Source organism: Vombatus ursinus, unplaced genomic scaffold, assembly GCF_900497805.2.
Source record: "Vombatus ursinus unplaced genomic scaffold, bare-nosed wombat genome assembly UNPS02014808.1, whole genome shotgun sequence".
NCBI classification, from domain to species: domain Eukaryota; kingdom Metazoa; phylum Chordata; class Mammalia; order Diprotodontia; family Vombatidae; genus Vombatus; species Vombatus ursinus.
This window is the reverse complement of record NW_020954586.1, coordinates 7,104,423-7,120,917: the sequence shown is the minus strand read 5'-3', so window position 1 is coordinate 7,120,917 and position 16,495 is coordinate 7,104,423. Positions and strand designations below refer to the sequence as shown.

General features: G+C 42.9%; 1 protein-coding gene across 1 annotated transcript in view; it reads left to right on the top strand.

Annotated features, from left to right (window-relative positions):
• The window catches only part of DGKG (diacylglycerol kinase gamma), a 258,329-nt gene that overhangs the window by 100,450 nt on the left and 141,384 nt on the right, over positions 1 to 16,495 (top strand). Inside the window, exons 16-22 of the mRNA XM_027875364.1 lie at positions 1,071 to 1,163; positions 3,247 to 3,363; positions 4,167 to 4,283; positions 9,233 to 9,316; positions 10,026 to 10,121; positions 13,435 to 13,508; positions 14,654 to 14,728. Of these exons, the coding sequence (XP_027731165.1) occupies positions 1,071 to 1,163; positions 3,247 to 3,363; positions 4,167 to 4,283; positions 9,233 to 9,316; positions 10,026 to 10,121; positions 13,435 to 13,508; positions 14,654 to 14,728 (656 nt within the window). The remainder of the gene's footprint in view (positions 1 to 1,070; positions 1,164 to 3,246; positions 3,364 to 4,166; positions 4,284 to 9,232; positions 9,317 to 10,025; positions 10,122 to 13,434; positions 13,509 to 14,653; positions 14,729 to 16,495) is intronic.

The window sequence follows — 16,495 nt, the reverse complement described above, 5'->3', positions numbered from 1 at the left end:
ATATTAATATAATATATTAAGAGTATTACATTCACCTACCAAAATTTGTTTAGCCATTCCCCAGTATAAGTCCTATAAATATTTTTGGATATCTTCTTTGAGGTGTAAGCCGAGAAGTGACAGAGCTGGGTCAAAAGGTATGGATAGTTTGTTAACATTCTGGGAATAGTTCTATACTGCCTTCCAGAATGGCTGGACCAATCCTCAGCTCTACCAACAGTGCACTAGTGGACCTGTTTCCCCACAGCACTGCCAACATTTGTCGTTTTCCTCTTTTGTCTTCTTTGTCTAGGGGCATGAGATAGAACTTCAAAGTTGGTTTAATTTGCATTTCTCTAATTATTGACAACTTAGAGCATTTATTCATATGGTTGTTGATAACATGGATTTGAAAGCTGCCTGTCCATATATTCTTTGACCATTTATCTATTGGGGGATGGAATTTAGTTTTATAAATTTTAATTGGTTCCTTAAATATCTTAGAAACGGGACCTTAATCAGAGAACTTGACAAAGATTTTTCTCATTCCACTTGTTTCCCTTCTAAGTTAAACTACATTAGATTTATTTATTTGTAAAAACTTTTTAATTTTTAAATTTTGGGTAATAAAATTGTCCATTTTATCTTGTGTCATCCTCTCTGATGTTTGTTTAGTCATGAAATCTTCTCCCATGCATAGATCCTTAAGGTAATTTCTCCTTTAATTTGTTTATGATATCAAGTCCATGTATCCATTTAGAGCTTATCTTAGTAAATGGAGAGGTGCTAGTCTTAATTTCTATCACACGGCTATTCAGTTTTCCTGGGTTCAAATCTTACCTTGGTAACTCACTAGTTGTGTGACGCTGAGAAACTTACTTAAGCTTCCTGGACTTCTGCTCCTCTATAAAACAAGGGATGTCAGACTAGAATGGGCTCTGAGGTCCCTTTCAGCTCTCAATCTGTGACCCTATTTTGGAAAGTTCCTGATTACATCATGGACTTTCTTTTTGTTTCTATTCTTTCATCCAGATTAACTGTTTATACACTATGAAACCATGTTATTGACTTTTTCCTTTCTCTCTTCAAAGGACAAGGAAGCCTTTGACAAGGAATTAACCAACTTCTTTGCTGCTGGTCCTGGCCTTGAGAATGCCTTGATGATGGATATACAGAAATTAGAGGTACCATTGGTTTGCACAAAATCTTCTGTGTCTAATTCCTTCTTCTGTTTTGTACAATTTCCAAACCCGATCCAGGAACTAACTCACAAAGCCCAGGTGATAATATACTCCTCAGATCCCTGGCCTGGGCCCCCTTGGAGATGGCAGAATTTATGGTGCTTAGGTCTCCAAAGCTGCTTGTGTTTTCCCAAGAGTGCTAATGATTTTGCCCTTCCATTGACAGGTCAGAAGGTGTATGTAACCTTGGGCTGGGGAGGGAGAGAGAGAGAAGGAGAGAAATTGAGATGAGTCAACAGTGTTTCAGTGTAAGCAGAAAACCTTATGGGATCTTAGATTGGTGTGAGGTACTCCCAATGAGTAAATGCCCTTCACCCATGAAGATCAGCACCCATTCTAAAACTAATATTCTTAGAGATTTTGTTTCCTGGGGATCTCTGGGATTAAGAGGAATTGGAATGGAACAATCATTTAATAAGCATGATGCCAGGCACTGTGATTAGTATCTAGAATACAAAAAAAAAAGGAAAAAAAAAAGACCATGTCTGATCTCAAAGAACTTGAGCATCCTACCAGAGCCCAAGTTGATAAAGCTGATGGTTCCCAAGTTAGTTGCTATGTTTTCATAGCATCCTGTTTCCCAGACATTTTCCCTTTTTGTTCATCAATGTCTCTCCCAAATGATTCAGAGTCATTGTCTTCAAATTAAAGCAAGGGTAAGCATAATGGCCTCAAGAGACCCTGGGTAAACCACTTTAAACCTTCTTTAATTCACAACATGGTACAGTGGAAAGAACATCTGAGGTCAGAAGACCTGGGTTCAAACCTTACCTTGATCACTCACTAGCTGTGTGACCTTGGAAAACTTACTTTAGTTCCCTGAACCTCAGTCTGTTCCCTCCTTGTAAAATGACGGATGTCAGACTAGACCGGGCTCTGAGGTCCCTTCCATCTCTGGATCTGTGATCTTACTTATAGGAAAGCTCCTGACTACATCATGGACTTTCTCTCTTTTTGTTTCTATTCTTTCATCCAAATTAACTGTTTATACACTATAAAGCCATGTTGCTGACTTTTTCTTTTCTCTCTTCAAAGGAGAAGGAAGCATTTGATAAGATATTAACCAGCTTCTCTGCTGCTCTTTCTTTTTATTTTATTTTATTTTTTTAAGCAATTGGGTTTAAGTGACTTGTCCAGAGTCACACAGCTAGTTAAGTGTCAAGTGTTTGGTCAGAGGCCGGATTTGAACTCAGGTCCTCCTGACTTCAGGGCCGGTGCTCTACCCACTGTGCCACCTACCTGCCCCTCTGCTGCTACTTCTAACCTTGAGAATGTCATAATGACAGAAATACAGAAATTAGAGGTACCGTTTTTTTCACAATATCTTCTGTTTTCAATTCCTTCACCTGTTTTGTACACTTTCCAAACTTGATCCAGGAATTCACTCCCAAAGCCCAGATGATAATATACTCCTCAGATCCCTGGCCTGGGCCCCCTTGGAGATGGCAGAATCTATGGTGCTTAGGTCTCCAAAGCTTCTTGTGTTTTCCCAAGAGTGCTAACGATTTTGCCTTTCCATTGACAGCTCAGAAAGTATGTAACCCTGGGCTGGTGAGGGAGAGAGAGAAAGAGAGAAAGAGAGAGAGAGATTGAAATGAGTCAATATTACTTCAGGGCAAGCAGAAAACCTTATGGGATCTTAAGATGGTACCAGACCTGTGCTTATATTGGTATGAGGGACTTCCAATGAGGAAATGCCCTCCACCCATGAAGATCAGCACCCATTCTGCTTGCTCTCTTGCTCTCTCTCTCTCCCTCCCTCCCTCCTTCCTCCCTTCCTCTATCTCTTCTCTTCTCTTCTTTCATCTGAATTAAGTGTTTGTAATCAAGGAAGAGCAGTGTCAAACTCAAACCCATGGGCCTTCACTCCCAGTGAAGATTAAAACATAAATGGGAATTTTTAACAAAATAAAACATCCATAATGTTCATTTATGGCTTTCTAAATAAATGTGTGGCCAAAGGAATATCCTTTCCATTTGAGTTTATTGCTAATGTTATTGATTTTTTTTCTTTTCTTTTTCAAAGGAGAAGGAAGTCACTGAGATTAGATCCACCATAGTCTCTCCAGCTGGGCCTAGCCCTGAAAAATCCTCAACTGATCTAAAATCAGATTCCACAAACCCAGATGCAGACAAATTAGAGGTAAGGTGGTTTGCCCAGAATCTTCTGTTTTTAATTCATTCAGCTGCTTTGCGATATCACCCAATCCCATCCAGGAATTCACTCCCAAAGCCCAGATGATAATATACTCCTCAGATCCCTGGCCTGGGCCCACTTGGAGATGGCAGAATCTTCAGTCTCCCAAGCTTCTTGTGTTTTCCCAAGAGTGCTAATGATTTTGCCCTTCCATTGACAGCTCAAAAAGTATAGGTAACCCTGGGCTGGTGAGGGAGAGAGAGAAAGAGAGAGAAGAGAGAGAGAGAGAGACTGAGATGGGTCAACATTGCTTCAGGGCAAGCAGAAAACCTTATGGGATCTTAAGATGGTATAAGACCTGTGCTTATATTGGTATGAGGGACTTCCAATGAGGAAATGCCCTCCACCCATGAAGATCAGCACCCATTCTGCTCGCTCTCTTGTGCTCTCTCTTTCCCTCCCTCTCTCTCCTCTTTCTCCCTTCTTTCCCCTCTCCTGTCTCCCCTCACCTCTCTCTCTCTCTCTCTCTTTCTCTCCCCCTCCCCTCCTCCTTCCTCTCTCCCTTCATCTCTCTCTTCTCTTCTCTCATCTGAATTAAGTGTTTGTAATCAAGGAAGAGCAGTGTCAAACTCAAACCCATGGGCCTTCACTCCCAGTGAAGATTAAAACATAAATGGGAATTTTTAACAAAATAAAACATCCATAATGTTCATTTATGGCTTTCTAAATAAACGTATGGCCAAAGGAATCCCTTTCCATTTGAGTTTGTTGCTAATGTTATTGATTTTTTTTCCTTTTCTTTTTCAAAGGAAAAGGAAGTCACTGAGATTGGATCCACCATAGTCTCTCCAGCTGGGCCTAGCCCTGAAAAATCCTCAACTGATCTAAAATCAGATTCCATAAACCCAGATGCAGACAAACTAGAGGTAAGGTGGTTTGCCCAGAATCTTCTGTTTTTAATTCATTCAGCTGCTTTGTGATATCACCCAACCCCATCCAGGAATTCACTCCCAAAGCCCAGATGATAATATACTCCTCAGATCCCTGGCCTGGGCCCCCTTGGAGATGCTTAGGTCTCCCGAGCTGCTTGTGTTTTCTCTGAAGTGCTGATGATTTTGCCTTTCCATTGACAGCTCAGAAAGTATCCACAATCCTGGGCTGCAGAGAGGACAGCATGAATCAACTGTGTTGTAGGGCAAACAGAAAACCTCATCAGATGTCAGATGGAACCAAACCCTTGATTTTATTGGTGTGTGGGACTTCCAATAAGGAAATGCCCTCCACCCATGAAGATCAGCACCTGTTGTGCAACTGATATTCTTAGAGAGTTCGTTTCTTGGGGTACTCTGGGATTAAGTGAGAAAGGAAGTAGAAGAAACAAGCATTAATTAAGTACCTACTATGTGTTAGGCACTCTGCTAAGCACTTTACAAACATTAGATCATTTGATTCTCACAACACCCATGTGAGGCAAGTGTTATTATTGTCTCTGTTTTATAATTTAGGAAATTGAAGCAAACAGAGGTTAAATGACTTGCTAAGGGTCCAGAGGTAGCCTGAGGCTGACTTTGAACTCAGGGCTTCCTGACTCCAGGCCTAGCACTATCCACTACACCACTTAAAGGTTAGGTGACTTGTCCAAGATCACACAGTTATTTTCACCTACAGAACTTGAACCTGGATTTTCTAGACTCTTGCACAAAATATACAATATGCCATGCCTCCTGTAGGTCTAGGTTGCATCTAAAAGGAGGTGGCATCTTGAAAGACAGAGATGGTGGACCTGCTGTCTGCCCTCTGACCTCCTCAGACCACATCTTAGGAGAGTTGGGTTCAGTTTGTGCGCCATATTTAAGCAAGTACTTTGACTACCAGGAGACCCACCAGAGGAGGGTGGGGTGGAGAGTGATGTGTCAAGGAACATGAAGAAACATGGAGGAACATGGGGTGAGAGGAGAGAAGAGCTGATTCAGAAGGGACCTCATAGCTGTCCTCATCAATGTGAAGGGAGGCTCTTTGGAAGATGGATTTTACTTATTCTGATGGACCCAATAGGGCAGAAATAGGAGCCATCAGTGGGAGGGACAGAGAAATGGATCCAGCCCAGATGTCAGGAAAACTCATGAAGGAGCAGTCTTCCCAAAATGGGATGAGTCCTTCTCCCCTCCCTTACTTAAGGTCTTTATGCAAAGACTGAATGATAGCTTGAAATAGAGATGATAGAAAACAGTAGATGTGTGTTTGTATATGTATGTGAGAGAGAGAGAAAGAGAGAAAAAGAGAGCGGGAGAGAGAAGAGAGGAGAAACAGAGAAAAGGGAGAGAAAGAGATAGAAAGAGGAGAGAAAGAGAGAGAAGAAAGGGAGAGAGAGGTACAGAGAGAGACAGAGAGGAGAGACAGAGAGGAAAGAGAGAGAGGAGAGACAGAGAGAGAAAGAAAAAAAACACTGTCCCAGTAACCAAGGGAACCAAGCAGATCAGTTCATCGTTTCCAAAGCTGTATGGAGAGAGGTCAGGGCAGGGAACATTGAGAAAAGGCAATCTCCGCTGAGATTGCATTTGAGAGACCATTGACCCATTCTGAGAAAAGAGTTTCCCCAGGGTGATGGGCACATGAGAGATGAGTGACCAGTGGAGGGTCACCAAGTCTAGATGGTGAGACACAAGGAGGGGAAAGGAAGAGGGAGAAGATTTATTAACTACTTACTATGTGCCAGGCATATTATTAATAACTACTGGTTACATTATCCAGTCCAAAAAAGCAAAATCCCCCCAAATAATGTTTTACTCCTTGTCTTCAACCATATCGCCACTTTCCCTTATACAGATCTGAGTAAGTGACCTTCCCGATACCATCTGTACTGAATTGTCAGCTCCTTTGTGGAAAGGGGCAACATCTTGTTTACCTTTGCAAACCCCCAATGCCTATTAGAGAGAATCACCGGAACTGAGTTCAGATATCACCTCCAACTGCTACCTATGTGACCTTTAGCAAGTTTCTTAATATTCCTGTGCCTCAGTTTCCTTGTCTGTAAAACAAAGGCATTGGAGTAGATGACCCTGAAGTCTCTCTCTTCCAGCTCTAAATTGGTGTTGCTATGATCCTACATAAGAGGTATTAAATAAATACACTTGCATTCAGGAAGCCTAGATTCAAGTTTCAGCTCTGTCACATACTACCTGGGCAAGTCTCTGAGCCTCAGTTTCTTCATCTGCAAAATGGGAATCTTAATCATTGCATTATAAAGCAGCTGTGGTCTAGTGGGTAGAAAGTTGACCTTAGAATCATGAAGGCCTCCATTCAAGTCCTTCTCTGAAACATAATGTCTGTGGGACCCTGGGCAAGTCACTTAACTTCTCAGCACCCCAGAAAACTCTCTGAAACCACCAATTGCCAAGCAGGTGCTGAGATGCATTGGTAGATGAATAGAGAGTTCCCCAACTCAATGAGTCACTGGTCCACATAATGATAAGTCATCACAATAATCCTTGCACTATCTACCACAAGGTCATTATAAGGTAATAACTCTGGAAACTGAAAAGTAAAAACAAAAACGAGCTCTTTTTATTATCAGACAAAAAAACCACATCATACTTCACAACAGAGGAAAGAGGCCATAACTCTTTGACTTCCTGCTCATGAACCAAGCTGGTAAAGCCAGCATTTTCTGAATTATTTTCTTCAAATGAGCAAGCATTTATTACAAGCTTACTATGTAATAGTCACTGTAATAAACACTGGGGATAAAAAGCAAAGCAAAAATGATCTCTGACCTCCCAGAACATACACTCTTTTTGGGGGTTGGGGGTAAGGGAGGCAATTGGGGTTAAGTGACTGTCCTACGGTCACACAGCTAGTAAGTATCTGAGGCCAGTTTTGAATTCAGGTCTTCCTGACTCCAGGGCTGGTGCTCTATCCATTGTGCCACCTAGCTGCCCCCAGCTTTCCCTGTCTGGTAGGTGTGAAGTAGAACCTCAGAGTTGCTTTATTTTACATTTCTCTAATTATTAATGATATGGCTATTGTAAGCTTATATTTCTTATTCAGAAAACTGCCTGATGATATCTTTGACTATCTACTAATTGGGGAATGGCTCTTATTCTTGGTTATCTTATCAGCTCCCATGGGATGATTCCCAGATCTATACATCCAAGTAAAGCTGTATAGAATGAAAAGAGAAAGTTGCCCATGACAGGGTATCCTTTAGGATACCCGGGGTTAGTGGATGTGACCTAAACAGCAACAGGATTGAGAAGCAACAGACGGGAGGAGAACTAGGGGAGAACAGGGTCACTAAGACCTGGATGAGAAAACATCCAGAAGGACGTGGCCAACAGTCTCAAGACCTTTGACACTCAGAATGCAGAGAGGCTCTGGATGAGGATTGAGAAAAGGCCATTAGATTTAACAATAAAGAGATCATTGGTGACTCATTTGAATGATGAGGTTGGAAGCCATATTGCAGTGGGTTTAGAAGAGTGAGAAGAGGGACAGCTAGGTGGTACAGTGGACAAGGCACCAGCCCTGGAGTCAGGAGGACCTGAGTTCAAATCCAGTCTCAGACACTTACTTGCTGTATGACCCTGGGCAAGTCACTTAACCCCAATTGCCTCCCAAAAAAAAAGGAGAAGAGTGAGAGAAGGAAAAGCAGATACACTGAGTATAGACACCATTCCCAAGCTTAGCCATGAAAGGGAAGAGAGATATACAACGAAAACTAACAAGGATGGTGGAATCAAATGAGTTGTTCCAAAGTAAAAGGCACTTTAACTTTTAATGTACTGCCCTTTCATATGGACCAGCTAAATCTGCTCAGAGCTCTAAGAGAAACAGTTATTCCAAATCAAAGTTCTGAAACAACTGTTTATTCTGAATGTGACACCAGCACTATTCTATGAAATGAGAGAAATGTAGTGTATCTGATTCTAGACATAGGAGAATTTGGTTACTAACCATAAGCTAAGGGGGGAGGGAGTCATTTGCAAAGAAGACTCAGAGTCTGAACCCAGATAGATCAGACAGACAGACAGATAGAGAAAGGCAGAGAGGGAAGGAGGGAGGTATGAAAGGACAGGTTTCCAATCCCCACAATTAAATTTGAAACTGGAAATGATGGATAGAGCAGTTGCTATTGAAGAGTGAGTCCAGTTGAGCCAAGAAATATCTTGGAAGTAGAGAATAATAGAAGTCACTCAGTGAATCAGATGGTTTGGATGAGATATTGCTCCAATGAGATGTTAGCCAAGCACTATGTGGATCAGCTCAGGTTAACAGGGGAAACATCTGCTCAACACAGAAGCTATGTCTATCAAGAAACTTTTATGAACAGTTCCTAAGACAGAAAAAAGACACCAAAATTTACAATGACAGTTTTCTTCACTCCTAGGTCTCCTGGACAGGTTTTTATACCTGTGTCCTACCTCTCCCTCACAGATACTATGTTAATTGGAGGGAGAGTAAGACCTATTTATATGAAGATTGTGATGTACTTTAGTATTCATGCACTTGCTTTAATATGAATATCTGTGATATTATTTCTTTAGTCTTATTACTAAATAAATGGTTTTGTTTAAGATCTAAAAGAATTATCATTGTAAGTGGCTATTTAGTGTAAATGGAACTGCATCAGTGGGGGCTCAAAACTGAATTGATGAGTAGGGGGAGTATATTTCCTGACAACACAGGAACTCTTCTACCACTACCGTATATGTTTATGTCATCTCCTCTATCAGAATGGAAGCTCCTCAAGGCAGGAATTGATTCATTTTTTTTCTTTGTATCTCTAGCACTTAGCACAGTGTCTGGCACATAATAAGTTAATAGATACTTATTGATTGATTAAGATTTGGCTGACTTTTTTTTTCTTTTCACAAAGGAAGAAAAAATGTCTGAGAAAAAATCTTTACAGAAACCCAACAGCACCAATAAATCCATGAGCCCAACGAAGAACTTGCTTCAGGTACAGTTGCTTGCTCTGCATTTTCCATTGTTCATCCATTACTGGCCTTCTTATATCTAAACACAACACTCAGGGATCCATTCTCCAAGTCTGGATGCTAATGTGCTTTGTCCTGCCCTGAGCCCATCATGACATAGCTTAAGTCTCCTGAGTCCCCAGTGTTTTCCCAAGACTGTCCTTTCTAGATCCAGTCCATTAGCAAGGCAACAAAGACATGATCAACATAATAGGAAAAATGGTGGTCAGGTGTGAAGCATTGTGGCATTTGTCTTTGAAAGGACTCTGATAGCAAGTCCATTGATAAGCATTTATTAAGCGTCTACTAAGTGCCAGGCACTGTGCAACACTCTGATAATACAAATTTAAAAATTGAGATAATCGCTACCCTGGAGGAGTTTATATTCTGGGGTGGGGGGTTTTAGGAGAAGAATATGGACCATAGGGGTAAAAGGACAAAAAGTGACCTCAAGAACCTTGTGCTTTCCCAGGGGATATCTCCCTTTTCATTTATTTTTCATCAATCTCTGGACTACAACCAATGCCTGCAAGCTGAGGTGGCAGCTTGCAGTGGGAGAGGTCTGAGGAGTAAGCTTATTTAGGCCAAAGGCCTCACTTTGGGACAGTTCCTTAACACACCATAGGATGTTTTCTTGTACTAGCCATCTTGGATCTAAAATATGGTTGGCCTTTTCCCCCACTTTTCTCTAAGGTCAAAGAAGAGGAGAGTGAATACTCTAAAAGCTATTCCCAAAAGATTTCTCTCTTGGAGATAAACTCCTCTTTGATGGATGGACATGGATTACAGGTACGGGAGTTTGCCTGGAATCTTTTATTTGCCATTTATTCCCACACCTTCTAAAGTCCGTAAACCTCAGACACTTGCTGGCTGTGTGACCCTGGAAAATTGATTAGCCTCTCTTGACCTCAGTTTCCTCATCTGTAAAGTGGAAATAATAGCACTTAATTCCCAAGGCGGTTGTGAATATCAAATGAAATCATATATGTTTTGCAAATTTTAAATCATTAGAGAAATGCTAGCGATATAAACATGGCCCTTGCAAGGACTGGATATTACTGTACCTCTCCCCGGACTTGTCCCACCATTACATAACGAAGTCATCGGAACTCGAGTGTCTCTACTTCCTTTTCCCAAGAAGAGTCATATCTGGTCCTTCCATTGGCAGCCAAGCAGGGATGCCCAAAAGTTGGATTGCCAAAATCCAAACCCAAGCTCTAGGCATGCGACGAGACAAAATGGGATTCCAGAGTGCGATGTGCCAGACCCCCCCCAAAAAAAAATTAGGACAGCATCACAGATCTGAAGCAGGAAAGGTCCTCAGAGACCATCTTACCCCCTCTTTACAGAAGAGGAAACTGAGGCCCAGAGATATGAGGAGGCTTACCAAAGGCTACACAGGTAATTCATTGGAAGAGGCAGGCTTCAAACTCAGGTCCTCTGGCAAGACTTATAGGATTATAGACCTGGAGCTGGAAGGGACCTCAGAGGTTACCTGGTCCAATCCTCTTGTTTTACAAATAAAAAACAAGAGGGGTGGCTAGGTGGCTCAGCAGATAGAGCGCCAGCCCTGAACTCAGGAGGACCTGAGTTCATATCCGGCCTCGTACCAGATACTTGACACTTACTAGCTGTGTGACCCTGGGCAAGTCTCTTAACCCCAATTGCCTAATAAACCAAAAACAACAACAAAAACAAATGAAGTTACTTTCCTGAAGGAAGCCAGCTAGTACATGGCAGAGACTCTTCTGATTCCAGACCTAGGGCCATTTAAACAGCAATAAGAGGCCTAGTATCCTGTCCCTAGTGTATAGAATCGGAGGGGGGGAAGGAATCGTCCCCCTGGGGTTTGCCCTGGTCAAGCAGTATGTGAGACATTGTGTTCTTCTGGCGGTGCCCTACTTAAGGAGGGACAGGACAAACTGTAGATGGTCCAGAGTAAGACTGAGCAGGATGGTAACGAGGGGGCCGTGTCCCCCAAAAATCCACTGAAGGAATGAAGATGTCTAGCCTGGAGCAGTGAAGCCTTTGGGAGGCCATGTTAGCAATCTTCAAGCACTCAAAGGAAGGACATGATGCTTTCTGTTGTTTGAGCAGCACTCAGAGCAATGAATAGAAATGATAGAAAATCATACTGAAGTGAGATTTAAAGAGAAACTTTGAGGAATAAGATGCTGGACCACTAGAATGGGCTGTCTCAGTCTGGAGCAGACAGAAGCGTCCTGGGAAATATTTAACTGGCCCTCAAAAAAATAAATGTTTGCCTGACACACTTCTCAGTTTGACCTGCATCATTGACATCTCCCTTAAAGTTGAGACAATTGACAAAACACTAACTCAAGCCCTGACCTATAGTGTTTGCCCATTTCTAAGATGTAAATGTTCTCAGTGAGAATTTAACAATCAGCTCTCCTAAGCCTGTAGGAGCTGACTGCAGCACATGCCTGATAGTGGGTCATCTGCTCAGTTGGGATCTCCAAGCAGCATCTGCAGGGCCAGCCTTCAGGGATTTCACAGAAGGGATTCGAAATCAGCAGCAGCTTGGACCAGACGGCCCAGAGGTCATTGCCCAGTCTGAGATTCTGTGACTCTCAAAAATCACATAACCTTCTGGCCAGATCGGTTTTTCCTTTGCTCTCATCTAAACCGCAGCATTCCGAGGCTCTGCCCTTACTGGCCAGCACGGGAAATCAGAAGAGGGAGAGAGGCATCGTAGTCAGCATTCTGCTCGTGGAAGCAGGAAAAAGAGCCTCACTTGGTTACCTAGCTTATCTCTCAACATACCCCACTAAGAATCTGTCACAGAGGGAAAGGGCTCACGGGGATTCCCGGATCGTCTCTGCTTTTGCTCAGCTTTCTGGCTGAGGTGTTGACAAGCACTGAGAGCCATGAAGCAGAGTCAGGGAGGAACAGGGGATCCTGAGCAATGTCTCACCTGGAAACTGCTGGGATAAGGATGAGGCCATGGCATTGCATGTGAGTAGTCACCCTGCTACCCGACTCTCCTTCTTTTCCTGGGCACGACATTGTAGAATTTGATTCTTAAATGCAGGCCGACCAATGCAAGGCAATTCCATTTCCTTTTCCTGTGCCCCTCACAATTCATTGGGAAGATGCCAGTTAACATAGCCATGAAAATAAGCTCAAAGAATGTACTGGCCTGCCTCACCCGTCAATCAGGTGAATGACGGCAACTTTTCCCACCCACGTTACCACTACTTTACCTCTGTCAGGAGCCAGGAGGCTACCACTAAAGCTGAGTTAGCCAATAACAAGTGCTCCCAAGCATCTCCACAACAAGGAAGGAGAAACAGGAGAGGTTCATAAAGAAAAGGGGAAGAAGGGAGAAAAATGGAAGGGAAGGATGAGGACAGTAAAAGGGAAGGATAAGGAAGGGCCAGCACAAGAAAACTTGTTATGGGATAGAAAAAAGAAAACTTTACAAGCAGCAGAGGAGAATTATGTCTTCATCCCCTGAAATACACACACACACACACACCCCCACACAGAGCCTAGGTTGTAAACTTGTCTGAGGTTGAACAAAAACTAGAAGTATGGAAGATTGGGGCAGGGAGGTATAATTAATCCCACTTTGAACATACCAAGTTTGAGATACTAAAGAAGTACTCTAGTGGAGAGGTCTAGTAGGCAGCTGGTGATGTGGGAATGAGAAGAGAGAGACAGAGAGAGACAGAGACAGAGACAGAGAGAGAGAGTGAGAGAGCAGGTGCCTAAGGTGGTGTGAAGCTCTAAGTCACAGTGTAACATAATGGCTCTGGATTCAAAGAAACTTGGCTCAAAGCCGGCCTCTGACATTTACTGCTTGTGTGGCCTTGGACAAGTCACTTCGCTTCTATTTTAGCCTCCATTTTCTTATCTGTAAAATCAGTGGTGAGAGGTCCCTTACAGCTCTGAATCTATGACTGTGAGTTGAGGTGGTTAATAAACTGGCCAGAGGGTTCAGGGAGATGTTAATATGTGTATTGATGTTCCCAAGTAAAGGGATGGAGAGGAAGACATAAACTAGACCCTCAACTCAGAGTTTCATTTCAACTCCAGAATTCTGTGATTTTGTAAGTTTTTCTTACCCCGTGTATTTCAGATTATTCCACCAAAGGACACACATCCTCTGCTTGTGTTGCTCAATCCTAAGAGTGGGGGAAGACAAGGAGGAAGGTATGTATGTATAATGTATATTATTATTATTATTATTATTATTCAAAGAAGAAGGGTCTGGCAAGCAGCCATCTTTGAATTTCCTTTTATAGTAGACTTCTTATGTTAGTAGAAATTGGAGGCACCTGTTCCCCTCTCCCACCTTTCGACACCTTTCTTACCCAAACTCTACAGAAGAGCTAAGAGGGTGGGTGATTTTGTGAGTTTAGGCAGAGCTATTCTTAGAATAGAAGCCATAGTCTTGGTACCAGGTAGAGTCTGAAATTGGTCCATAGCTGCGAGGGATGTGAAGAGTAAGAAAATGCCGAGAAAAGAAATCTTAGCCAGACCAACTTGACTGAGACATTCCGTCTTTGAGAAGACCAGGTATTCATCTCATCAGCAAGAATCCATCTGGACATCTTTTTAAAAGCTGCTGGGCAGAGTCTGAAAGAGAATTAGGATTTTTAAGTAGTTTCTCGTTGCTGGTCACAGATATTGCCATGTTTGGAGGCAGAGGTGGTTGTGGTATAGACACCAGGAGTTAAGTTTCAAGACTATGTGAAAAAAAATGGAAGCAAGCTGGAACAAAGAGGGAAGGTTCTGGGGAGGTCCCTCCCAGTTCATGCAGTGTACGTGCAGGGACTAACCTGGGGTTCCATGACCCTTAAACACCAGCCTTAGGAACAACCTGAGAATTGGGACTTTCCACCTCAGTCCTCACCAACAACCCTCAGCCCAACTCTCCCTCCTCATTCCTGCATAGTCTCCTGATCCAAAGCCTGCTCCCGTACCAGGAAGGCCATGACGGGAAGTCACACCACCTAATATATAAACAGGACCTCCAGGAAGGAAGAGGCTCTAACAGAATGGGGACTCAATACTCTTTATTTGCTGATGACCTCTTTTGTTCTTGGCTGAAAGGAGAACCTTCAAGTCATAAGGTCATCAATCATTCCAATCGTCTCTTGGAATGGTGAAGCAGCCCTCTTCCACTTGAGAAGGTCAGGGTTCTAGAACCTGCCATAGGCTTTGGTCTGTCCTGTCCCTTCTCCTCACCATGTAAGTTGGAAGTGGACTAATGAGATCATTTGTCTGCTAGAACTGCTCCCAATGACATTTCCTTTCTGTTTCTGCTCTTCTCTCCCTTCTTTTTGTTTCTATAGACTCCTTCGGAAATTCCAATATCTGCTCAACCCCAGACAAGTTTACAACCTGGAGCAATGGGGGCCTCTTCCAGGGTATGAAGATGCCATCCTCTTCTGATGCTGATCAAGTTCTCTGCTCTTTCCATCCCATAATAAGCCATTTTCTAGTGTTCCATCCTTCCCTTTCACTTCATCTTTCCCTCCTATTTTTCTCCCTTCCTATCCCTTTCTTCACAAACCCCTCAGTTTCCACTTTATTTCTGGAGGTGCTCAGGAACATTTGTTATTGGCTAACTCCTTTTTGGAAGTAGCCTCCTGGCACCTGGCCAAGGCAAAGTAATAGTCATATGGGTGGGGGGGAAATTGCTGTTGTTATTTTCTTGATCGACAGGCAAGGCAGGCTGGTAAATTCCTTGAGCTTATGTTCAAGGCTATGTTAACTGGCATCTTCCCAATGTATCATGAGAGTCATGGGGAAAGGAAGCATGGGCCCCCTTACCTATGGGCTCATATTCTACATGTTGCACCCAAGTAAATATGCAAAATTAGGTAGCAAGGTAATTAGTCACATGCAGTACAATGACCTCCTCCTTATTCTGGGAGAGTGTCCAGTTTTCAAGTCCTTTACACCCCCACTTCCTGACTTTCATTCTTTGTCAACGCTTTGACCTGAAAGTTGAGCAGAAGCAAAGCAAGGAAGGAAACCTTTAACCTTTCTGCTTTATGTAGAGGTTTGTGGGGATTATAGGTTGACAGGGCCCTAGATGTGGGGCTGGAAGGGACTTTAGAGGCCGTCTAGCTGAACTTCCTTATTTTAAAGATGAGGAAACCGAGGCGCTTGCCCAAGGTCACGTACTTTAGAGGGGGGATTTTAAACCAAGGTCCCTGAACTCCAGAGTCAGGGCTCAGGGGACGAACTAGAAGTTACTACAGTAACTAAAATAAGGGTCTAGAACTGTGGGATCTGTGTACTGTTCTCCCCATGAGCAAAGGGGTTATCAAAAAAATGTGTCATATTCCTAGCTATGTGACCCTGAGCAAGTCACTTAACCCCCATTGCCTCACCAAAAGAAAAAAAAAAAGTGTGTCATAGCTGATGCCTCTCTCCCTATTTTCATTCCCCATAGAGGAAAGTAAGGAGAGACCCTCAGAATGATGTGCCTTAGACAAGGGTCCAAGGAAAGACTGATCTGAGAGCCAGTGCTCATCCACAGGGGAAACCCCATTTTCCAAGTTATATAAACGACAGGACACACCCACCTGGGACAGAGGCCAGCAGCCCTAGTCAGCAATGGGATACACACGTTTTTAACTACCAGAGGTACAGGGGGCCATGTAGCGAGAGATGGTGTGTTATAGTGAACAGAGCTCTGGCCTTGGGGTCAGGAAGCCCTGGGTCCTAATTGCACATGAGACACTGAGACACAAACACATCCATCTGACCCTGTGATGAGTCATCTAACTTCTCTAAGCCTCAGTCTACTAATCTGTAAAATGGGAATAATAATAGAACCTTCTACACAAGGTTATTGTGAGGGTCAAAGGAGATGACACACATAAAACATTCTGCAAACTTTAATGGTAGATGGATATATATGTGCATATATGTATGCGTATGTGTATATATATATATACATACACACATACTCATATATACATATATGTAAGTTACGATGACCAGTCAATGATGCTTTATTAAGCCCCTACTATGTACCAGGTACTCTACGAGACCTGCACTTTAAGAAAATTGGCTTTGGCAACTGAATGGAGGCTGGAGAATGACTGACAGACCCAGCAGCAGCTTTTGCAATAGCCCAGGAGGGGACGGTGCAGAATGGACAACAACTTCAATGTGGGGAC